At 43.9% G+C, this 25,461-nt stretch overlaps 1 protein-coding gene across 1 annotated transcript in view; it reads left to right on the top strand.

The window, feature by feature from the left end:
* LOC122811221 (nuclear pore complex protein Nup88-like) overlaps nucleotides 1-25,461 on the top strand; it is a 261,114-nt gene that overhangs the window by 196,221 nt on the left and 39,432 nt on the right. Inside the window, exon 4 of the mRNA XM_044082913.1 lies at nucleotides 21,326-21,444. Within this exon, the coding sequence (XP_043938848.1) occupies nucleotides 21,326-21,444 (119 nt within the window). The remainder of the gene's footprint in view (nucleotides 1-21,325; nucleotides 21,445-25,461) is intronic.

The raw sequence follows: 25,461 nt of genomic DNA, 5'->3' as shown, positions 1-25,461 counted from the left end.
CGATTGTCTGATTCAGGCAGAAAGCCAGGACTTTCTATTACAACACCTGGCATTTGTAAAGAAACTTCTAACCTCAATGGGGTTGTACTTTGCAAATACTCTACAAAAATGTCTAATTCTTCTATCGTCCTTTTCCATAACAAAAATATGTCATCCACAAATCTTTTATAAAAAAATGAAAAGAAATCTCACCTAATACCCTGCCAACAGATTGTATTCGTGGGAACAAGCTTGAACACAACTTCCCAGGTGGCATTCCTCACTCCGGAGAAACAAGTTTGTCAACCTACTTCAAACTATTGGCCACAAAAACCCAGCTGTCTGCAAGGAAAATACTGCAAGCTCCTGGGTTCATGGCCTCTTGCATTCTGTTAATTCCATATGCAAGACTGCATATGAGGAAACTCCCAATGGTATCTAAAAAGTCTATGGTGTCAACATTCTCAGGACCTGGAAACCATGATTCCTATCATTCCTTGTCTAAGGACAGAGTTCCTTTTGTGGGCAGAGGCCTGCTACCATAACAAGGGGACTCACTTTCACTGTACCCCCTGCCGCCCAAACCCTAACAACAGACGCATCAGACTGTGCATGGGGGGCTCCCATGGCAGGACAGTGCATTCAGGGCAAATGGAACCTGAGCCAGATGCACCTGCATATCTTTCAAAAAGAGATGCTAGCTGTACAGAATGCTCTGACAGCCTTCAAAGACCTTATTCTTCCAGGACAACTATTGGTAAAGACAGACAACACCACAGTTATGTGGTACATAAAGAAGCAGGGGGGAACCCACTCCTACCCTCTCTGCAGACTAGCCATGGCTCTGTGGAGCACAGCCTTGAGCTACCAAGTGCACCTACAAGCTCAGTTCCTGCCAGGCAAACTAAATTCACTGGCATACGACTTAAGCAGAAATCTCATGGACCCACACGAATGGAAACTACAACCCAAAATATTCAACCTCTTGAGGAACATGTGGGGGACTCCAGAGGTAGACCTGTTTGCCTCCCCTGAGAACTACCAATTGAACAAATTCTGCACCAGAACTCCCCACAGTCAAGCTTGAAAAGTGGATGCCCTGTCCTTTACCTGGGAAAGCCTCTCGGTTTATGCCATTCCCCCTCTGCTCTCCTCTCAAAGGTTCTACTAAAGATCAAACAGGACAAGCCAAGGACAATACTGATTGCACCAGACTGGCCACGCCTGCATTGGTACTTTCTCTTGCGCAGTCTGACACTGCTACAACTATGGCACCTGCCTCAGACCCTTTCCCTGCTGTCCCAGCAGGTGGGCCAGATTTTGCACCCTCAGCTTCAAACCCTGAACCTTGCAGCCTGTCTAATTCCATGAGCTCTCCTCTAGCATCCCTCAGTAAGCAGGTGCTGGATGTCATTCTGGAGGCAAGGAGGCCTAGTACCAGAAAATCCTATGCTGAAAAGTGGAAAAGATACTGTTCCTGGAGCCAGGCTCAGGGGATGGGCACAACGGTGCCCAGCTTACCTCATATTCTAGAGTACTTAACAGAAATGCTCCACAAGGGCCTATCCTTCTCGTCAATTAAGATTCATGCCTCTGGCATTTCAGCACATTATAATACTGAGCCACCCCTCTTCTCTCACCACTTGCTAAAACAAATCCTTAGAGGGGCCAAAAATTTAAGAGCTCCCACTCTCGCCTGGTACCTTAAGTTTGTATTGGAAAAGCTCACTGTTCCCCCATTTTAGCCAGCTGCAACAGCAGAGTTGAAATTCCTTTCTTGGAAAACAGCCTTACTTCTAGCCATCACTTCAGCAAGAAGAGTGTCTGAATTACAGGCCCTCATGGCAGCGGAACCCTTCATTATCTTCCATGCGAACAGGGTTTCCCTCAGGACTAATCCTTCCTTTATGCTGAAGGTGGTGTCTAGCGTGGCCATAAACCAGTCCATTCAGTTGCCTACTTTTTTCACTAATCCACAAAACAAAGGGGAACGGATACTGCACACTCTGGACGTGCACAGACAACTTAGATTCTGTTTGGACAGGACTAAGCCTCTCAGAAAATCTGACCAGCTGCTAGTTGGCTTTGCTGCAGGGGCAGAGGGGAATGCCATTGCAAAGCAAACAATTTCCAAATGGATAGCCCATTGCATTCATTTCTGCTACAGGCACCATGGAAAACCTACCCCATGGGGGATAAGATCACATTCCACCAGGGCTGCATCTACCTCTACAGCATTTCTCAGAGGAGTCCCCTACCAGGGACATCCTGGAAGCTGCTACCTGGAGCTCTGCACATATCTTCACCAAGCATTACCACCCACCTATCTTTTCTAAATCCAGAGCTGGATTTGCTACAGCAGTCTTGCAAGGCTTAATAGCTGGCCGTAATGCTCTTTAAGTACCTCCTCCCTTCCATAGCTTTGGGAATCAACCCAAATGTGATGACTGCAACAGTGAAACACAAAGAACATAGTACAGTTGTCTACACTTACTATAAATGTAGATGTTCGCGTGTATTCACTGTTGCAGTCCTGGTTACCCTCCCTCCATCCCCCTGACTTCTCTTGGCTCTACCTTTCCTTACGTATATTTTTTCATAGGTTCATACTAGGCTATCTGCCCTAGGGCATTTATAAGCCTATCCAGTATGTGTTTGGCTTTCGCCACCCATTTTAAATTAATTTTGCTATGCCCTTTTTCGAGGTTAGTATACTGTGCCTCTGTCTAACAGTGACACAAGTGATACCCGGGTTAAACCTACGATCTCCCATCCACTCATCAAGACTCCTCTTGAAGAGAGTCAATGAAGGGACTCTGCCTAACCTGGACTGGGATTTTATTCCAGAGTGAAAGGAGCCTCTGGGTTATTAATCTGTCCCTTCAGCATGTCCTATTTATTTCAGTGCTGAGGTTCAAGTCTCTCGAGCGCGTAGCTCGATGGGATTTGGAATTTCTGAGGTGCAGCATGTCCATTAATTCCAGGTTGGACATGGCTGTATACGTCAGGCACAGATCGCCCCTGAACAGGCGGTATGCCACTGAGTAGAGCTGGAGTTTCTTTAACCGGGCAGCATATGGCATCTGTTTGAGCCCTTTGATCCTCTTGGTGAGGTACTTTTAGGGTCTTTCCAGTTGCTGCAGGTGTCTGGTAAGGTACATCCCAAAAGGGGTATTGTACTCAATTATGGGCCTGATGAGGGATGAGTAAAGAGGCACGATGACCTCCCCTGATCTAGATGTGAATCCCTTCATGATTAGGTGGGCTATATAAAATGTTTTTCTAACCACTTTGGCCACGTGGTTGTCAAATGAGAGACTGCTATCAACTTGGGTCCCCAGGTCCCTAATTACTACTTCTGTACTTAATGGATTACCACCTACGTGGTAATTTGGGCACTTTGTTTTTGCCAAAGGGGATGACTATACACATTTTGGCATTTAGCTTGAGGCCATGGCTCTGGCACCAGTTGTCTGTTTCTATGAGGCCCTTTTGGAGGATACTTGTGTCGGCTGGAGAGTCGATTATGGCACCCAGTTTGCAGTCATCTGCGAACTTGGTCAGCCACAGATGTCCTTCAAGGATGCAACTGCAGTCCTGACATATGGGTTGTCCTGCTTCAGGCAGCCCTTGATGTCGAGGGTTCAAAAGTCTCTGGGTCCGGGCATATGCCTTTCCCCGGGACCTTTTCTTGCCTCAGCCGATGTCAGATAAAAGTGAAACAAATACCTCATAAGTTTCCTCTCTTACTGCTTACCCTAGGCCCCCCAGAACACAACGCCTCGCCTGTGCAGCTTTTTGTGCCTCTTTTTCAATACGCGCTCTCTTAGGTCAGAGTTTGCACAGGATTATTTTGGGGAAGATTTCTGTTATATCATGCCATGCTTAGGCCTACTGCGAGTGTGGTCTCTTCTGAGCCAGTTTTTCACCGCCCATACAGACTGACGACACCGCCACGCAGTTACTCCAGCACGAGGCCCTCCAGCTCGGTCCGGTTCTGACACCATTTCAGTGGATAAGACTACCAGTGTCTATGTCCATTAAGGCATACACACGTGCTAAGGCTGCCAAATAGGCTAAGTCTCTTCCTCCAAGATCTGTTTCTCTGGGATCCACTTCTGGTTCTCAAATTTTAAGTTAGCTGAGGACCTTATTTCTTTAATTAGGGGTTCACAGCCTCATCCAGATAGGGGCTCTCAGCCGCCTTCTGACAAGAGGCCTAGGGTTGAGCAGGTAGACTCCCAGTCCTTCGATGAGGCCTCAGGTGATTCTGCACATTCAGACTACAAGGAGGAGGCCTTCCCGGCCTACGGAGGATTCTGAGCAGGGAATCTATTTCTGCTTCTCCTCCTGAGGAGTTTTCCTTGGGGAACGCTCATTCCATGAGGGAACACTTCAAATGGCATTTTAAAGCTACCTCAGCATAGACCCTTAGCTATTCCTCCAGTTTTAAATGTTTTAGATGATGTGTACTTAGAATCTAGTGTTTCTGCTCCTGTCAAGCCAGACAGGTACTACAGGGTCCCAGACACACATCAATTTCTGTACAAGGGCCATACTGCTGACCCTGAAACTATTTCTCAGGGGCCTAAAGGGGTTTCCTCCACTACTGCTAAGAACCCACGATTCTAGGGCTTTAGAAAGGTGGGGCAAGAAAGTATATACATCTTCCACCCTTTCTATGGCATTAAATTGTCAATTTCATATGATTCAGTATCAGGAATACATGTTGGATGACTTGCAAAAGAAACTGGCTTCCCCTGAACCATTAGATAGAAAGGGGTTACAGGAATTGGTTCATAATACTAAGCAGGTTAGCAGCCATTTCCTTCAGTGTGGATATGATGCATTGGAAGCTTCATGTAGAGCAGCAATGACAGGTGCGCATGCTTGGTTAAAGGAACAAACATTGCCAGATCATGTAAAAATTAAGCTTTTGGACTAACTACAGAGAAACATAAGCTATTTGGTGCTACTGCACAAGAGGTTTTAAAGAAAATAGAGGAAAAGGCAAAATCAGTGCATACAGTCAAAGATTTCCTCCAGGTACAGCCTCCAAGATTCAGCAGGAGTTGGCCTTCTAAGCATTGGTCCTTTCCTGACACAGACAAATTTCAAAGAGGCAAAAACAGACGTGGCAGAGGTAGAGGGCAAACTCGAGGCTCCTACAGAGGACGTCAATGGCAGCCTCCGAACCAGAGAGGTGGGGCAGGACCTTCCACTGCTCCGCCAGGACAATCTCAATGACTTGACTTTGACTCCGCCATCCAGGGCTCAATTAGAAGCACCTTTAAATTATCTTTATTCTCACAAAATTGGCACAATATTACAAAGGACAAATGGATACTGGAGATAATAGACAAAGGATACAGATTCCATTTTCATACACTGCCAACAAGACATGGCAGGCCAAACCTGCCACCAAATCAAAGGGCAGAGGCACTCAAACAAATAACAAACCTACTTCAAATAAGAGCAATAGAAAAGGTTCCTTCTGCAGAACAAGGACAAGGATTTTATTCAAGACTGTTCCTTGTTCCAAGAAAAGAAAACCAATGGAGACCCATTCTGGACTTGTCCGCACTGAATACTTACCTTATTGTGCCAAAATTTAAAATGCTGACTTTACAGCAACTCCTTCCCATGCTGGGCAAGTAACTCTGGACCTCAAGGAGGCATACCTGCATGTCCCAATCAGACAAAGTTGCAGAAGATACCTCAGATTTCTTGCAGGCTCAGAGCATTATCAATTCTCAGCATTGCCCTTTGGCTTATCTACTGCGCCAGAGTGTTCACGAAATGCCTGGCATCAGTAATTGCACATTGCAGACTTCAGGGATACTAATATACCCTTACCTGGACGACTGCCTTATACAAGCGGACAGCCAACAAGCCTTGTTAAAAACTTGGACTATGTCATTCACCTACTGCAGGCCTTGGGATACACAGTCAATATTCAGAAATCAAATCCAACAAATATCTTTCCTGGTGCCACACTGGACACAAACACCCAGATAAAACAAAAACAATTACCAGAATACTTCAGAAGATTGGCAACACACACCCAGATGACTGCAAGGAAAATCCTGCAGGCCCTGGGTTTCATGGCATCTTGCATTCTTCTGATTCCACATGCAAGACTGCATATGAGGAAATTACAATGGTATCTAAAACGTCTATGGTCTCAGCACAGCCACAGCCTGGAAACATTGATTCCAATCATTCCATGCCTTCAAAAGGAATTTCTGTGGTGGGCTCAAGCAAGCCAGATAAACAAAGGTCTGCCTTTCAGTAAGCCTCATACAAGTCAAACCATAACAACAGACGCCCAGACCATGGATGGGAGGGCAGATGCATTCAAGGACAGTGGACACAGACAGAAAAGCACCTGCATATCAACCAAAAAGAAATGCTGGCAGTGATGCATGCAATCAAGGCCTTCGAAAAGTTCATGCATCAGGGCCATCTACTAATAAAGACAGACAATACCACAGTTATGTGGTACATAAACAAGCAAGGAGGTACCCATTCTTGCAGACTGGCAATGAATCTCTGGGATATTTACAATTGAAAATAGAGCTACAAGCCCAGTTTGTACCAAGGAAGGACAATGTTCTGGCAGACAGCCTAAGCAGAAACATCATGGATCCACATGAATGGATGTTGCATCCAGACATTTTCTTACAAATAGCTCAAGCATGGGGAAGGCCGGATATAGATCTTTTTGCCTCCCACTTCAATCACCATCTGAAAAAGTTTTGCACAAGGACATACCATCCTCAAGCATGGAAGGTGGACACTCTCTCCTTCAGTTGGAACTCTCTAACACTATATGCCTTCCCACCTCTTCCTTTGATGACCAAGGTGTTACTAAAGATCAAAACAGAGCAACTGAAAGTCATACTGATAGCTCCAGACTGGCCAAGACAACACTGGTACCCACTGCGCTTGACACACACCAATCCGTGGCTCCTTCCTCAATGGCCACTTCTTCTGACACAGCACAATTACAGGACACTACATCCCAGCTTGAAAACATTGAAGCTGACAGCTTGGAAGATTCCATGACTATTACTCAGGATACACTTTCCAAAAGGGTAAAAGATATCATCCTGACCTTCCACTAGAAAACATACTCAGCAAAATGGAAGAGATTTCTTATCTGGAACAGCAAAAGGGTCAAGACCCATCAGTGATGAGCATTCCACAGATCCTGGAATACTTGGCTGAAATGCTCCACAATGGCCTTTCATATTCTTCCATAAAAATACATGCTTCAGCAATATCTGCCAAATATAACACTGATCCGCCTGTATTTTCTCACCCATTGCTAAGACAGTTTCTAAGAGGTATAAAGAACATCAGCCCTCCAAGGAAACCACCAGTGCCTGCATGGGACCTCAACTTCATGCTGGAAAAATTAACTCTTCCTCCTTTTGAACCAGCAGCATCTTCAGAGTTGCAATTTCTGTCTTGGAAGACAGCCTTCCTTCTGGCAGTAACCTCAGCAAGAAGAGTCTGTGAGCTACAGGCCCTTATGGTAATACAACCATTTCTCATTTTTCCCCAGGACAGAGTTTCTTTGAGAACCAATCCGTCATTCATGCCAAAGGTGGTGTCCAGGGTGTCCCTGAATCAAGCTATTCACCTGCCTACCTTCTTTCCCAATCCTCAAAATAAAGGAGAGAGACTTCTGCACACCTTGGACATACACAGACAGTTGACAGAACAAAGTCTTTCAGAAAATCTGACCAGCTTTTGTAGCTTTCGCTGCTGGATTGCAGGAAAAGCAATTTCCAAACAGACAATTTCTAAATGGATTGGAAATTGCATTTGATTCTGCTACTCTTTTCATGGAAAAACTGTGCCAGCTGACATCAGGCCACATTCCACCAGAGCTACAGCCACCTCCACAGCCTTTTTAAGAGGAGTGGCAACAAAGGACATTTTAGAAGCTGCTACATGGAGCTCCGTGCATACATTTTCCAGACATTACAACCTGCCTTTATACTCCAGGTCCAGAGCAGGATTTGCCTCTGCAGTTCTGCAGGGCATTTTAGCTACACCATCCTTGTCTTAGTGCCTACCACCCCCAGGTTGGCTATGGTATTCAACCCATATGTCAGGACTGCAGTTGCATCCTTGAAGGGACATACTACAGTTTTGTACCTACCATAAATGTAGATGTCCGATAGGTATGCAACTGCAGTCAGATTTTCCTCCCACATTACCCTCTGTGGTATACTTTTTTCTACCCCCTCATTTTAACTACCTGGGGTAATCTTTTATATGTATTTTTTTTTTATTGTGTTGTACTTGTCTTTTTTTTTTTTTTTTAATTTTAGCCTTCCTTAGAGGGGCAAGGCAGCTGGCAGAAACACTGAAAAAGACCGAAGAATGGCGGTTTTATACCCCAGGCTTCTGACGCCGGCTGCCTGAGGCAGGACAACCCATATGTCAGGACTGCAGTTGCATACCTATCGGACATCTACATTTATGGTAGGTACAAAACTGTACTTTCTTCCGTGTTGGCCTGTACCTCCGAGAAATATATACCGAACAAGAGAGGTCCCAGGACTGAGCCTTGTGGGACGCCACTTGTAACTGGTTTGGAGTCTGACATGGCTCCAGCAATTCTAACCATGTGGGTTCTGTCCTTGAGCCAGTTTGCAACCCATCTAGTGACATAGGGGTTTATATTTAAGCTGGTGAGCTTATCTATAATGCCCGAGTGGGGTATTGTATCAAAAGCTTTTGCGAGGTCCAGGTAGGCTGTGTGGACCACCTTCCCCTCATCAATGGCCTTGGTGACCGTTTCAAAGAAATCAACCAGGTTTAAGAGGCAGGATCTGCCCTTAACAAAGCTGAACTGGGTAGGATCCAGTGTCTGTAGGTCCCCAGTATCTTTATTTATGAGGTCCATGATGATCCTTTCCATAGCTTTGCAGACCAAGCTAGTCAGGCTTATGGGGCGATAGTTTCCAGGATCCATTGAGGCACCACCTTTATGGAGAGGGACCACTGTTGCTGTACGCCACTCTTTGGGTACATATCCTGTAGTAAGGCTAAGATTGAACAGTAGTTTTATGTTTGGGTTTAGCTGTTCTTGGAGTTCATGTAGGACGCAGCCCAGGACACCGTCTGGTCCCATTGATGCTGTGTTTTTGCTTTGGAGAGGCGGCTTTTACCTGAGCATCTGAGATGTCAGGGGCAGCACTTTGCTGGGATAGATATTTGCCCTTTTGGTGGGGGAGTTTGCTGAACCTGTCAGCTAGGATGTTGGCAATGTCTGTGGGTTCGTGTATTTTTGTCATTTTGGACTAATTCTGAGCATATCTGGGAATTCCCACCCAGGTTCCTAACATAACTAAAGAAAGCCTTGTGATTATCCTTAGTGTCCTGTGCAATTTTTCTCTCGAAGCTGGCCTTAGACAATTTTATGAGTGCCCGTAGTTTTTTGCTAATACTGATCAGAGATGCCTTCCCTTTTTGGGATTTTGCTCTATCATTTAGTAGCTTCCTCCTTCTATTGTATAGTTTCTTTATGGCTGGGGTCCACCAGACAGGATGTCTGCCTTTGGAGGATTGGGTCTTGGTTTTATTTGGGATTGCATGATCCATGCATTCCTGAAGGTGTTCATAGAATGCATTTATAAAGGATTCTGCGGTCATGTGTATTTGCTTTTTGATGGGGGTGTACCGTACCATATAATTGCTTCCTATTGTGGGGGCACCTGACATCTGGGGCAAGAAAAACTGATGTAATGGCGTCGGCTGCATGTTTTATACCCCTGACGACCTGATATCATGGAAGAAGCGACAGCATCCAACGCAGAAATCCGAAGACTCTGGTATTCAGGCCGGCTGAGGGTTACCTGCAGGCAGATAATGTGATGACTGCAACAGTGAATACACTCGAACATCTACATTTATGGTAAGTGTATACAACTGTACTTTCTGCAAAGAATCCTATTCCTTCTGATAAGGATTCCAGAGCTCTGGACAGATGGTGTAAAAAGTATACACCTCTGCAACCTTAGCTATCAGAGCACTCAACTGTCAGTTCCATATGTTAAAATATCAACAACGCACTTTGGAACTATTAAAGCAAAAGATTTCTACCTTTCCTGACTGTGCCAATTCAAAAGAGTTAGCAGATTTACTGCACTCTACTTGTCTAGTGGCTAAACACTCATTGCACTGTGGATATGACACCCTAGAAGCCTCAAGCAGGGCAGCAGTGTCAGGATCTGTCATTAGGAGACATACGTGGTTGAAGGAACAACCTCTCCCTGATCATGTCAAGTCTAAATTAATTGATGCACCCTTGGATAAGGACCACTTGTTTGGAGTAAAAGCAGAAGAGGTGCATAAAAAGATGGAAAACAAAGCAAAATCTATGCAAACAGTAAGATATCTTTCAGGTTCAACTTCCTAGTTTCAGCAGGAATTTTCCCTCTAAGCACTGGTCCTTTCCTGCACCTAGCAGACAAGGGGCAAGGTAAGCTCCGCAGGGACAGACCACCCAGGCCCCTATCCCAGTGACAGCAGAGAACAAACAGTGGACCACTTCCACCCCAAAGGCAGGGAGTTCTAAGCCATCCTTCTATGGCAAAAACTCTCAATGACTCCCTCTTCCCCCTCTGCCCTGTTTTCACTCACCAAAAGCTAGAAGGAAGGCTCTCCCTCTGCAAAGAAAATTGGCTTTCTGTAACAAAGGACCAATGGGTCTTAAAGATAATTTTTCAGGGATACAAATTCTCTTTCAACAAACTCCCATTCCAAGAGGGTACCAAGACTTGCCTCCAAATCAGTGGGCAGAGGCATTGAAACAAGTCCAAACTGTCATATCCCAGGAGGGAGTAGAACCTGTTCCTGCAGATCAAACAGGTAAAGGCTTTTATTCCAGACTATTCCTTGTTCCCAGAAAAGAGGGCACTTGGCGCCCCATCCTGGATCTATCCATTCTGAACACCTCCCTGGTGGTCCCCAAATTCACAATGCTGACTTTGTAGCAGCTGCTGCCTATGCTGACAAAAAATGCCTGGTTAGTGACCCTAGACCTAAAAGATGCCTACCTCCACATCCCCCATAAGGGAATCCTGCTGGAAATTCCTGCGCTTCAGAGCAGGCTCACTTTCAGTTCTCTGCGCTACCCTTTGGCTTATCTACTGCTCCCAGGGTATTCACCAAATGCTTAGCCCTGGCCATAACATTTTGCAGACAGAGAAATATATAGATTTACGCTTATCTGGATGACTACCTCATTCAGGCAGAGTGCAAAGAAAAGCTGCTGCAGGACCTCTTCTTTGTGAAAACCCTCCTAACTTCCTTAGGGTTCACCATCAACAAGAAGAAATCAAAGCAAACACCCTCCAGGAGGATCATTTTCTTGGGAGCACTGCTGGACACAGCATCCCAAATGGTCTTCCTATCCCAAGAAAAGTAGAGCTTCCTGCCTCTCTACTTTACCCAGCTGGCTTCCAGAAGTCACCTCATGGTGAGGAAGTTCCTGCAAGCCTTGGGGTACACGGCATCTTGCATCCTTCGAATTCCTCTGGCCAGGCTTCACGTGAGAAAACTTCAGTCGTATCTAAAGAACCTTTGGTGTCAGTGCTGTCAGCCTGTAGAGACCTCTCTCCTTCTGATCCCCTGCATAAAGGCCGAGTTTCTCGGGTGGGCAGAGGCCTGTGCCAAGATCAAGGGTCTTCCCTTCATCCTCCGTCCTACCGGGCAGACCATCACCACTGACCCCGCTTGGGGCCCTCACCTAGCAGGCAGGTGCACCCAATGTCTTTGGAATGCCCAGCACCTTCCCTTACACATCATCCAAAGGAAATGATGGCAGTACAAAAGGTTCTGACATCCTTCAAACCCCATCTCAGGCCAGGGGTTCTCCTTGTCAAAACAGACAACACCACAGTAATGTGATGCATCAACAAGCAGGGAGGGACCCAATCTTACCCTCTGTGCAGGTTTGCCATGAACCTCTAGCTGTCAGCCTCCTCCATGGGATTACACCTAATAGCCCAATACCTACCAGGGATCAACAATGCCCTGGCAGACCACTTAAGCAAAAACTTACTGGACCCCCACGGTTGGCAGCTCCACAGAAAAATATTTTTGCAAGCCACTCAGGAGTGGGGAAATCTGGAGGTGGATCTCTCTGCTTCGCACCTCAACCACCAGCAAAAAAAAAAAAAAAATCTGTACCAGGGAGCATCACCATCTAGCTTGGAAGGTGGATGCCTTGACCTTCCCCTGGAACTTCCTCTTTGTGTACTCATTCCCAAGGTACTGATCAAGGTAAGGGAGGAGAGACCAAAGGCCATCCTCATTGCTCCAGATTGGCCCAGACAGCATTGGTACCCCTTACTGCGCAGCCTGACATCACAGCCTCCCAGGCAGCTTCCCCTGATCTCAGACCTCTTGACTCACGTGGGGGGGATGCTGCACCGAGTCTTGCAGACTCTCAAACTGTCAGCATGGCTAATACTCTAAAAGCAAGCAAGGGGACCCTGTTAAACAAACAAGTCCTAGACATTATCACAGAAGGCCCAGCACCAGAAATTCTTACGGAGGGAAATGGAAAAGATTCTGCTCCTGGAACCAGTCCAGAGGGGACAGTTCCTCACAACCTTCCATTCCTCTTATCCTGGGCTATCTAGTGGAGTTACTCAGTAGTAGCCTCTCCTTCTCTACTATTAAAAACCACGGCTCAGCCATTTCAGCTCATTTTGATACAGACCAGCCCCTGTTCTCACATCCTTTGATTAAACAATTCCTCAGAAGGGCTTCTAATATCAGACTTCCCAGAAGGCCACCCATGCCAGCCTGGGACCTGAATTATGTTTTGGAAAAACTAACCTTACCACCCTTCGAACCTGTTGCTTCAGCAGAACTGAAATACCTCTCCAGGAAGACTGCTTTTCTACTAGCTATCACCTCAGCCAGAAGGGTTTCAGAACTTCAGGCACTGATGGCCATTGAGCCCTTCATCATTTTCCATGCGGACAGGGTCTCCCTGAGGACTAACCCCTCATTCATGCTCAAAGTGGTAGCTAATGTGATTCTCAACCAGGCCATACATCTATCCACCTTCTTTCCTAACCCTCAAAACAAGGGGAAAATAATTCTTCAGTCACTAGACATGCACAGACAGCTCAGTTACTACCTGGACTGTACTAAACCCTTCAGGAAAACAGACCAACTTCTTGTCAGCTTTGCCCCAGGGGCAGAGGAGAAGCCCATTTCCAAACAAACCATTTCCAAATGGATATCACACTGTATCCATTTCTGCTACAGATTACATGAGAAACCACCCCCTAAGTCTATTCTTACCCATTCCACTAGGGCAGCCTCCACTTCCATATTCCTCAGAGGGGTTTCCACTAGAAACATCTTGGAAGCTGCCACCTGGACTTCTGTCCATACCTTTGCAAACCATTACCATCTACCTCATTTCTCTAAGGCTAGGGCAGGGTTTGCTTCTGCAGGGCATGCTTACCCATACTCAGGCCTCTAACTAATCCTTCCACCCCTCTCCTCAGCTTTGGGAATCCTCCCACAGGTGATAACTGCAACAGCGAAACATGAAGAACATAGTACAGTTGTGTACACTTACCATAAATGTAGATGTTAGAGTGTATTCACTGTTGCACTCCTGGTTTCCCTCCCTCCTTCCCCATTATATCCTCTTTCCTTAGGGAGACATAAGCTTCTTATGGTGGCTTTTAGCCACCAGGACCACTTTACCATATTTCCTTGGGCTTCTGACTGGTTAGGGGAAGAAAAACTGATGTAATGGCGTCTGATGCCTTGCTTTATTGCACTGACGACCTGATGTCAGTCAACAAGCAACAGCAGCCGACGCAGAAAAACATTGACTCTGGTGTTCGGACCAGCCGAGGGCTACCACAGCAGGGATAACCCACAGGTGATGACTGCAACAGCGAATACACTCTAACATCTACATTTATGGTAAGTGTACACAATTGTACTTTCTTCCCCTTTTTTTCTGCACTGGAGGATGTTTTTGTCACATCCTGTAACTTGCCTGACAGCCAGCCTGCTGTCCCCAAGAAAGTATAGATAGGTTGTATAAAGTTCCTCAGTCTTTTAAGTTTTTGTATACTCACCCCAAATCTGATGCAGCAGCTATTTCTTTAGGAAAACCAGCCATTGCTAAACATTTGGTTAATACTAATTCCTTTCCTTTTGACAAGGATGGAAAGGTTTTTTCTGCTGCAGAGTGATCATTTGAACATCTTCTATTATGGTAACAGTACTCTGAGGATGCCCTAGATACGACAGGATGAAAGCGCTTAGTACGATGTTGTGTTTTTATCATTCGTTTTTTGTTTTGTTTTTGTTAATAAACTAGGTTGGCTGATATTGTGTGGTCATCTTTCTTATTAGTTTTTGAATTCTGTTATTTGTATCATTTGAACATCTTCTATTATGGTAACTTTACTTACAAAGTTGTACTGTTCTCCTCATAGGACAAGGTAGGATTGCTTGATTTGAATTAATACTTTAGAGCTATGCAGTTAAGGCTTATATACACAATGCGAGTAAAATGTTATAAATCAAAGAAGAAAGGGATGATGAAATGGAAGGCTGAAGTTCAAGAAATAAGGAAGAGAGTAGGATTTTGAATGCTGGTCCTTAAGGAGATTAATGACTCTACAGAATGTTATATTCATAAAGTAGTAGAAAGTATTTGAAAAACTACGCAAACTTGGGAATTGAGAAAGGAGATCTTACCAATAGGGATGACTACAAGTAGGGGTATTGAAATAGGCAAGAGAGGGATGGAACTTGCAGGAGGAAATTGGCAAAGAAACAAAGGTATTTGGGAACAAATAACTGGGGAGGGGAAGGTAATAGAGTGGAAAGAGGCATCACATGTAAACTGCAGGTTAGAGGCACTCTTTTTTTATCAGGGACTGATAACAGAGTATAGTCAAAGAGAAAGGTGTAGGGGAATCCACTGGTTGAGTTTTTAGTTGAAGCTAGAACAGAAGCTGCTGTTAAAATGGACAGTTAGTAGGGCATGTAAAATGCTGCATGATAATGATAAGAATAAATCAGAAGAGGTTACAAAAGATTTGGAAAATAGAATGAAAAGGCAGTTTGTAAAGGATCAGTAGATGGACATTTGTGTGGCTGCCAAGGATGCAACAAAGTCCAGAAGGTTTGGATATTTTCATGGAAGTGTTTGTGTAGATATCTTTGTACCTCAAGATGCTTTAGATTTTTCCACAGGTAGATAACAAATGCTGGATGTGTGATGAGAAGGAATGAGGTAATTGGGGAATGTTTTTTAGGAATGTAATAAATTTGTAAGATGTCAAAACTTCCCTACAGAGTACTTTGCCAGAAATGGCGGAGCAAATGGTCTTAAATAATGAAATTGTTCTTTTGAGATGGGATATAGGATTGGAATCGCCTAGACATAGTAATGCTAATCTAAACCAAATGTAACGTTAACTGAAGTATTGAGTATTGTAAAAGAAATAAAACAACTGGAAATCGTAGCTGAAGAAAAGAGAAGGAGAAAATTACATAGAAATAAAAGGAATTTGTTGGAACAATACATGCCGAATAATGTTCGAGGAGGAGTGATGTTTAAGGAAAGGCGGGAACTGAGCAGTTTATGTAATGTTAGAGTGAATGAAAATTGTTAAAAAGAAAATGTGTATGTATACATTATGAAAATAATGTAAGATATTATTATTGCTTTTGTTATTAATGAATGTATAGCCATATCATGTGATGATTTCATAGAGAAGTTTAAAACATTCTTAACCTTAATCTGCATATTAAATGACTTCCATAGTATTGTGTCACACTTTATAGAAATATGTGATGTGAGAGTGTTCAAGACAAAGCTCTGCATCAGACCAACCTAACTCCCACAATCCCCCTCTGCCTTTACCTCAGATCTAGTTTGCCGCTGCAAAGATCGCATCACTTTGATGAGCTCGGACCACCTGAAAGATAAGATTGATTATTTCTTATAATTCTTTCATTAGTTTTTCTATACAAAATTCTCATGATTGACTGTGTGTATGTGTGAGTAGTGTATCGAGGGTTTCTCGGTTCCATATATAAGTTTTATATACTCTTATATACTTTTGAGTTCCCACCCTTAACTGGATTTGACTATTGGATGTGACTTAAGTTTTTGGATTTGACAAATATTACTGGATTTGACTTCTTGCTGGATTTGACTTTACTACTGGTTTTTCACTGTTTTCTGGATTGGAATTTGTTACCATGTCAGAGAAAGCTAAATCAGGCTTCAAAAGATGCCAGTGTGGACAGAAGATGTCTGTCACAGACAATCATAGTTCCTGTGTCTACTGTCTTGGCCCTCTCCATCTGCAGGAAGACTGCTCTATCTGTCATTCTTTCAGTGGAAGGGTCATGACAGATAGGCGCAGGAAACTTATGGATAGGGGTCTTTTGAAGCCTGCATTCCAAGAGGCTCTGGATGCATCAGACCAGGCATCTAAAGCTCTTCATTCAAAGTTCGATCACCGTTCCACAGACGTGTTGAACTGTTGTCCCTCCTCCGCACTTTTGAGGTTGGCTCCGCTTTGATTCCTTGTGCAGAAATTGATGGAGAATACAGCCTTGTCCAAACTCATTTCTGTCTCCTCCCAGTTGGTGTCGAGACTCGGCCTTCCCTTATCTCCACCTGTTCCTCCTCCGATGCCTATCCAGTCTTCGGAGCCGGGAGAGGCTGACCTGGTGATTGTGGAACCCTCGTACCGAGCCGCCCTTTTCTCGGGTCAAGATCCATCCGAATTCCTCTGACTTCTTTCATGAGGAAGGTGTTGTCTGTTCAGACAACCACTTCAGCAGAAACAGCTTCTCCTTCCCATAAAGCTCCTCTGCACCCATGGCTACATCTACCAGTGTCTCAGCCACCCCTAGAGGGTGCTTCCTCGGAGGCTTCTTAAAGATTGTGTAAGAGGAGACACTTAGATTCTCCACAAGAATCATTGACATCGGATACTGACTTAGATGAGTCAGAAGGGTCCCCAAAATCACCCTCGGAGGATGTCTCCTTTTCTGACATCCTGGAGATCCTAAAGCAGAGAGGTGATTGGCAAGCCCTCCCCCCTTCTGAAGGTGAGTCAGTCCTTCCTCCTCCTGGGTCACTCCGATGAGTTAATGGAGCTGATTGCTCAAGGTGGGAGACACCTGACACAGTGGAGCCAGTCCCTAGAAAGCCTAACAAATTTATTACTGCCTCCCAAGATAAGGCTTATCTGACAAAGGGAGTGCCAGTGGAAAAGGAGATGTCTCATCTGTCCATCCACCTAATAGAGATTCTAGGACTATGGACAGATATTTTAGTTCACCTGAACTATTTGACCCATTTTACGGATCTAATCAAAGAGTTCCTCCAGGGTACTACAGATGCTGCTGTCTCGGAGAAGGTTACAGCACATCTCAATACCCTAACTTCTATTGTAAACTCGTCCATGAGGCTGATCTCATACGGCAGTCCTGGATATGTTCATTTGCGGAAGCCTTCAAGTCTTCCTTTACTAACGCCCCATTTGATGGTGCCACTCTCTTTGGCCCCAAAGTAAAGGAGAGTGAGCAAGAGGGAAAGACTCTGTCTGCTGTCTTTTCCACCCCATCCAGACCGAAGGGCAATGTGGTGGAAAATGTGGCAGGGTTCTTTCCAGGCCCTCCAGAGGCAGAGGAGGGGTAGAGGTGGAAGACCTGGTGGCAGAAAACCAAGGTGACAGGGATACACTCCCAGGAAACCTTTTCAGCACTCCTGAGAGGAGGCCCGACTGTCCTGCTCTGGAAGCAGTCGGGGTCGCTAGCTTTGTACCATCAGGCCTGGCAAAATCTTACATCAGACAATTGGGTAAAAGCGTTGTTACCAGAGGCTACAAAATTCCCTTTCTATTGCCCCAAAGACTCCCAGATGTGGGCCCTGCAGCTACAGAAGTTTCAAAGCTGCTAGAAAAAAGAGTCATCCAACCAGTCCCAGCGGACCAAAGAGGATTCGAAGTTACTCAAGGTTCTTTTAGTTCCAAAAGACAGGGGACTGGAGGCCTATTCTGGACCTAAGCAAACTCAATACCTTCATCAAGAAAGAAAAGTTCTGAATGGTCACGCTTCAATCGATCCTTCCATATTTACAGAAGGACGACTGGATGTGCTCAATAGATCTAAAGGACGATACTACCACATCAAAATGGCCAGGGCGCCCAGGGATCACTTCTGGGAGCCAGTCACCCTGCCCTTTGGTCTGACCTCAGCTCCCAGGGTCTTCACCAAATGCTGGACGACTGGCTCCTTTCTGTCACCAACTGATTCAGGCCAGGGATTACACACTACAACTTTGTGTTCATCTCGAATTTCCGTAAATTTCAAAAATCTTTACTACAGCCATCACAGCATATCTCATTCATAGGAGCAGAATTGGATACGCATTGCTTAATTCTAAGGCTTCCCCCAGAAAGGATAACCTCCCTACAAAGCCATATATCTCTTCTTCTCTCATCCAGAAAATACTGGTTCTGAAGGTTTTGGGCCTCATGGCAGCTTCTCTAATTGTGATACCCTTGGGAAGACTGCACATGAGAGTTCTTCAATGGCTTCTGTTTGCACAATGGTCGTTCCAAAAGTTAGATCTATATCACAAACATATGCAAATCGCACCTGGCTTGGTGGCAACCTCTCCAGCGGAAGACCATTACCCACTCCAACAGCAACGGTGACCACGGACGCTTCCCTGATAGGGTGGGGGAGCATCTTTCAGGGACAGACAGTCCAAGGCAAATGGACCAATTTGGAATACAATCTGCATATCAATGTTCTGGAGTTGAGGGCAGTGTTTCTTCTTCCTCTAGGGACACAGACAGACAACATGTCTGTAGTCTGGTACATAAACAAGCAAGGGAACCAAGTCTTACCAACTATGCAGAGAGGCCATGAGAATCTGGCAATGGGCAGAGTCCAACAGGTTGAGCAGAGCCATCCTGTTACCTCACGAAGTGGTCCTCAAACAATCAGTTGCTATTTTGCCCTATTGCCCCTCCAGAAGTCCCAAGGACGCCTAGTTCACGATTGGCCCCGGGTCTCCTGTTCCTCCTGTTCCCTGATTTCAAAGTTTCTGCAGAAAGCCAGCAACCTGCAAAGGACAATTATCCTCATTGCCCCATTCTGGCCTCAAATATGGTTTTCTTCTAGCACACCAAATGTGGGAACCCTGGATCCTGGACCCAGAGCCGGATCTACTGACCCACCTCAAACTAGCAGCTTGGCTGCTCCGCCTTCTTAGCCAGGTCTGAGATTCTATCCTGCAGTTCAAAATATTCTGGTGGCTTCTCATAAAGCATCCACTACAAAGATTTACACCAGTAAATGGGCAATTGGATCCCTTAGTAGCCTCTGAATAAGGTCTTGAGTTTTTAACTGAATTGTTCCACCAAGGGGCTTCTCCGCCACGCTGAGAGTGCAATTAGCTGCCATATCAATTTCCATGTGGGAGAAAGTGGGGCTCCTATTATGGCTCACAGACTTTGTAAGGCCTTTCTAAAAGGATCTTTCCATATTAGACCACCAGTTAGAAGTCCTACTTCACCTTGGAACTTGAACCTTCTCTTGTCACAGCTGATGCTACCACCCTTTGAACCAGCCTCTTCCTGTCCTTTGAAGTTTTTGTCATGGAAGACCCTCTTTCTGGTGGCTATCACATCGGCCAGGCGAGTATCGGAGCTTCAGGCTCTTTCAGTTCAACATCCTTATTTAATTTTCCACCCTGACAGAGTTTCTCGCACTAATCCATCCTTTCTTCCCAAAGTTTGCTCCGCTAATAATATTAATCAGTCCATTGAACTGCCCAAGAACCACTCCAATAAATTGGAATATATGTTACACAAGTTAGATGTTCATAGACAACTCAGATTTTACTTGGACAGAACAAAGGATCACAGGAAAACGGACCAGCTCTTTGTGGCCTTTTCAGACGCCAAGATGGGTATGGCAGTTACAAAATGAACCCTGTCCAAATGGCTTTCTGACTGTATTATTTTTGTCTATTCTGCTTCTGAGCAAACTTTACCTGTCAAGCCCAAAGGGCACTCTACAAGATCAGTATCTACATCCCTGGCTCATGCAGCTCGCCTACCGTTGGACACTATTTGTGCGGCTGCCACTTGGTCTAAACCACATACCTTCATTTCTCATTACAAAGTGGACAGGATTTCTAGGGATAGGGCAACCTTTGGTTCCACTGTGCTCAGGAACGTTCTTCCCTGAGTTCCTCAGGAACACGGAGCTGGGGACGCTACCCAGGTGTTAGAACAAATGGCGAGATTGAACACACTCACATATAGAAGTTATGTCCTTACCATAACGTTCCATGTGGAGTGTTCATCTCGCCTTTGTTCTTACATTCCCACCCTCCCACCCTCAGGAAGAACGTCCAATTTAGGTGCCTGGTTTGTTTCTCCTGATTCTGCCTTGAGCAGTTGTTGTGTTATGTAAATAGGTTTTCTTGTTTGGTATGAAAGTGTTATGTCTGCTAGTTTGCTTGCAAACTAGATCTGAGGTAAAGGCAGAGGGGGATTGTGGGAGTTAGGTTGGTCTCGAGCTTCTTCTCGATGCAGAGTTTTGTCCCAGGTGTAAGAACAAAGGCGAGATGAACACTCCACATGGAACGTTATGGTAAGGACATAACTTCTATTTACATTCATACATTTTCTGATTGCATTCTTAATCCAATTCAGGATCATAGGCTATACCAACACACTGTGAACTGAAGACAGAAAAAATAATTCTGTATAAGATGCCACTCCATTGCATGATATACACACCCACCCACCCCTACAAGCACTTTGGATGATCATCACTTCATCTACTGCATGGTCTTTGAATGTGGAAGGAAATCAGAGCACCTGGTGAAAACCTACACAGATACAGGGGAAATGTGCAAACTAAGCAGATGCGGCACACCAGCCATGAGCTAAATTGAAGAACTATGCAGTTTAAGGCGGCAGTGCTAACCACTGTACTTTTCTACCTAAAAGGCTTTTCAGAATTGTTTTAAAAAACTTGTGATGTTTCTGTAGCAAAATTGCATTTCTTTTTTAATGTTCCCATTGCTTTGTTCACTTGTATGAAACTGTATTGGCAGTCTGTGTAATAATGAAAAGAGGGAAAAGCAAGTAATTTCACTGGCTTTGTTTTTGTGCATGTGTAAGCAAAGAACTTTGGTTGTGTTTAAGTCTTTGTTTTTGCATTAATTTCATATTTCTTCTCATTGTCTCGCTTATTTGAACAATGTTTATGGATTTTTTTTCTTCAGATTCAGATGAAGATGGAGTATCAGAAGAAACAGATGGATAAACAAGATATTCCACGCAAAGCCAGCACTTCTCTCAGTGCTTATCAGAAGACATGCATACAGTCGGTTTTGAAAGAAGAGTAAGTTACAAGGATGCCTTTGTAGTTTTTTCCCCCTTCTCACTGGATCTTTCCAGTAGTTCACCATCTTCTGCCCCACCGATTCATTTCTTCCTCTCTCATGGTAAGAAGCAGGTACCTACCAACCTCAGCAATGGCAGCTGCCTATTTCCTTCCTGGCTAGAGGGTTTCATTAGACAATTCATTCTCCTCAAAGAGGAGTTTGGCACTAGTGAGTTGACAAGTCCTCTGGAGCCAGCAGATTTCCTTCCTGACTTGGAGCTCGTAAACTCCCACTTTACAAGAGCTGAGTGCCACATGGCAATTGTAGACATAAATGGGGTCTTTCACTTATCTTCATTAGGAAGATAAGTGAAAAAAGTAATTGTGTTTGGTTAGCTCTGTGGGATCAGTGCATTTGCTTTGGTTGGTTATTGTACTTTACCTTTCACTGTCTAGATTTGGTGCCCTTTTAATTCCTGTAATCTAAATAGTATAGTCAATACATCCCCAATGATTTGTTAATGTCACATTCTCTCTCTCTGGCTTAGTCTTCATTTTAAGTGTAGGATTTAACAATCCTGATCTTTTTAGAGTATGCAGTTTTGCTTTAGTCTCTGTATTTTGGTATTTGTATATTTAGTGCTGTAAGGCAGTTTATGTATGGATAACAACTGACTACTACAGGAAGTTAGATGCAAGAGTTCTATTTTGATACTTAGGTAGAACCTTGGATGAATTTATCTGTTTATTTGATGTAAGTATTCTAAAGACATTCAAAATCCTGCTAAAAACAGGTGTAATTGTATGGTTCTGTGACTGAAAATTTGCATTATGCAGCAGTCCAGAACCATGTCCAGAACATGTTTTAATGCCTTGTGGACATTGGCTACGGAGGTAGTCTTCAGCATCCTGCAGTTCAGTAAAGAAAAAAAGCAGGTTATTGAAAGATGGAGAGATGAAACTGGCTGACACTTATGGCTAATGCATCCATTTTTTAATCCTCACCCCCTCTGCACATTTTTAATTAGTGCTGCTAACATCAGCATGACAGTTCAAGAAAATGTGATCAGCCTCTCTAAGATGTGGTAGTTAAATGATTATCTGCCATTTTACAAGTCTACCTTCCTGCGTTTAACTATTGACAGATGTGGAGACACCTGCTATGTGAATATATAGCATCCCTTAATAAAAATGAATAGAATCTGGAGTTAATTTGCATCTCTTTCTGTAACTGTCTGATATATCTAAAGTTGACTTTGGGAGCTCTCCTGCTTGGAGTTCATCCTCTCTTCTGTTCCAGTTTAGCATTTTTTTTCCTGGAAATTCCTGTGCTCAGGACTACATGCTTTAAATTAGCTGTTGTCTTGATATCACACACATATCACACTAGGAAACTGTACCTAACCCCAAACCTGACGGGTCTTTTTGCTGCTTGTTCATTTTAGATTTTGTTCCTGACTTGCTTTAATGAAAAATCCTTGTGTTTAATGCATAAAAACATCAGAAGCTTTTGAAGTGTTATGTTGCTTCCAAATAACAAACCAACTTGCACAGGCATTGTCTCTACTGCCTGGGAAAAAAGCACAATGTGAAACACTGCCATAAATCCTAGCAGTTTAAGAGGATTAAAAAAAATTAAAGGAAGGACCTCCTGCTCTGTCACACTACATGTAGAATGGTGACATTTGAAAATACCCATTATGGAGATTGGTTAGTGGATGTGACATTCAGTGAGTCCCAGGCTTTTCTTGGAGTACTGTCAGAAAGCAGAGGAAATAAAGGGGGCTCTAGATACATCCTTCTGGAGGTAAATCAGTTCTGGAAGCTGACTTTCTAGTTTAACTCAAGACCTTGCCGTATACTGTTTAGAGTTCGAGTCTGCACTTCTGCTTCAGTTCAGCAGATTATTACGATGGCCTGTGAGACAGGACACTTCCATCTTGTGGGAGACTGATCCCAGTGTGTAGACACTACTCACGCAAACTTGAATCAGCCAGAACACACCTGAGACTGACCTGATCCAGGGAACAGCCTCTACGGTCAGCTACCTGTAGTTCAGTAGTTGCACTCTGAACTGCAGTCTTCTCACCTGAACAGGACTCTTTGGTCCACGTTAAGTAGGGTCAGCTGAGTCTTCCCACATCAGAAGTGTTGATTCAGGCCTTAGGTTTCAGACAGTTGCTTGAAGTCTAGTGGGCCTCTTAAAACAGTTATGGGGAACATGGCCTGATAGCAGCATTGAGCCTAGTGCAAACCTGTCAAGTCCTTGCGCCACCACTGGCAGATGTATCCTTGGTCACCACCAGCCTGTTACCCGGCGGGTGCCTCTCTCAAACTCAACCTTGAAAAATTCTTACGCAATCTCATAGGTTCAATACAGGACCTGGAGTTCATGTCATTTTATCACTTACTGTTAGAAAAGGATCTGAAATTTGAAGAGGGTGGACAAGAGAATATTCTCTTTTGACATATTAGGCCTTGAAGCTTTCATTTTATCCCAGTTTCAGATTCTAGTCTTTTTTGTACTAAAGGGAATTGAAGGATTCCATCCTCTTCTGGACAGCATCACCTCCAGTGTGCCACATTTTATTTGAAGATTCTCCCAGGAATTAGCCCTATGATGTCACAGGATGCCTAAACTGTGATGTGAAATATAATGAACATATTCTGTTACATCATTCTGTGATATTGGCACAGAAGGGGTTTTCAGTTTGCTTTAGATGGGTAACATATTCCATACGCATTGCTACCATTTGAACATTCTGCTACACTCAAAAGTATTTAGTAGTGTCTTGGTCTTGCAGATCCATGTACTTGTAGAAGAAGGAAATCTTTATGTTGTCTTGATCACTGGCTTCTTGTGATTCTGTCCAAGGACTTCCTGATAGTGCCTCTAGAATAGATGCCTCCATATCTTTAGCCCTTGGGATAGCTGTGAACTTGGGTACATTGTCTGTGATTTCCATCTCAGTGAATTATCAGTGCAGAACTTGACATTCTCCATGATCAGTCATTCATGCCTGCAGATTGGGCCTTGGAAGTCATGAAAAGAAAGCCTTGTCAAGGATGTACTGGCAGGGCTAGGCTTTAACCCTCCCACACCTTATAGTATTGATAACTGTCATGGTCTTCATTGTGTATATGTGAAGGTGCTAGTTTTTTTTTTAGTAGTGGTTAAATGACAGTTGCTCAAAGATAAAAAATTTAAGACTGTCCGCTTACACTTACCAAGAATACTAGAATTTGTTAGAGATTTGGGGATGCATGGCTAGACTTAAAAGGGCCCCAGTGGTTGTTAGCCCTAGTACACAAATATAAAGCTATAAACAGTTGAAGATTGTTGTAGTAGTGGAATACAAGCTTAGAGAAAGCTGATTAACAAAAAAATGAAATATTTTCTCTTGGTAAAAGTATGTTTATTACTGGCTGCATGGAAACAGAATGGTTTGTGTTATGGATAGCATGATTAAAGGGACTGGTAGTAACCTTTCAGGAAAACACATTCCTCATGACAATTTGTTAGTACTGGAAAGTGACTGAGTCTTTGCTCAATAAATTTGACGTAGATGGTCAGAAAACATATAAAATGTGTAACTGGGACTTCAGACATGAAGTCAAATACTTTTGTTTAACAATATTTTTTTCTAATTTGTGGTTTTCTTTGAAACACTGGTCAGGTTGTTAATTATTGGAAGGTGTAGAAGTAAAATGAGCATCATTCAGAAAAAGTGAAGGTAAAAGAAGAGTAACATTTGTAAATATATTCCAGTGTTTATCATCAACATTATTTAAATAGTTATGATGTTTCTTTGATGTTGAGCATTAAAGAAGTGTTTCTAAAAAGACGCCCTCTTTTTCTCCCACGAATTAGATATTATTACATGTGGTGGTAGCATTTTTGTTCACCCATTTATGGAGGTATTAACAGTTCCTAATTCAGTCTTCTACATGTTCTAACTGTAGATGTTCTTCATATTGATCTCTGCTGCAGTAGCCCTAGCTATACGAGTTATATTCTGCACAGACTATAACATA

Source organism: Protopterus annectens, chromosome 9.part0, assembly GCF_019279795.1.
Source record: "Protopterus annectens isolate FY-2018-M chromosome 9.part0, PAN1.0, whole genome shotgun sequence".
NCBI classification, from domain to species: Eukaryota; Metazoa; Chordata; order Ceratodontiformes; family Protopteridae; genus Protopterus; species Protopterus annectens.
The sequence above is the reverse complement of the archived record's forward strand: the minus strand, read 5'-3'. Positions and strand labels throughout refer to the sequence as shown.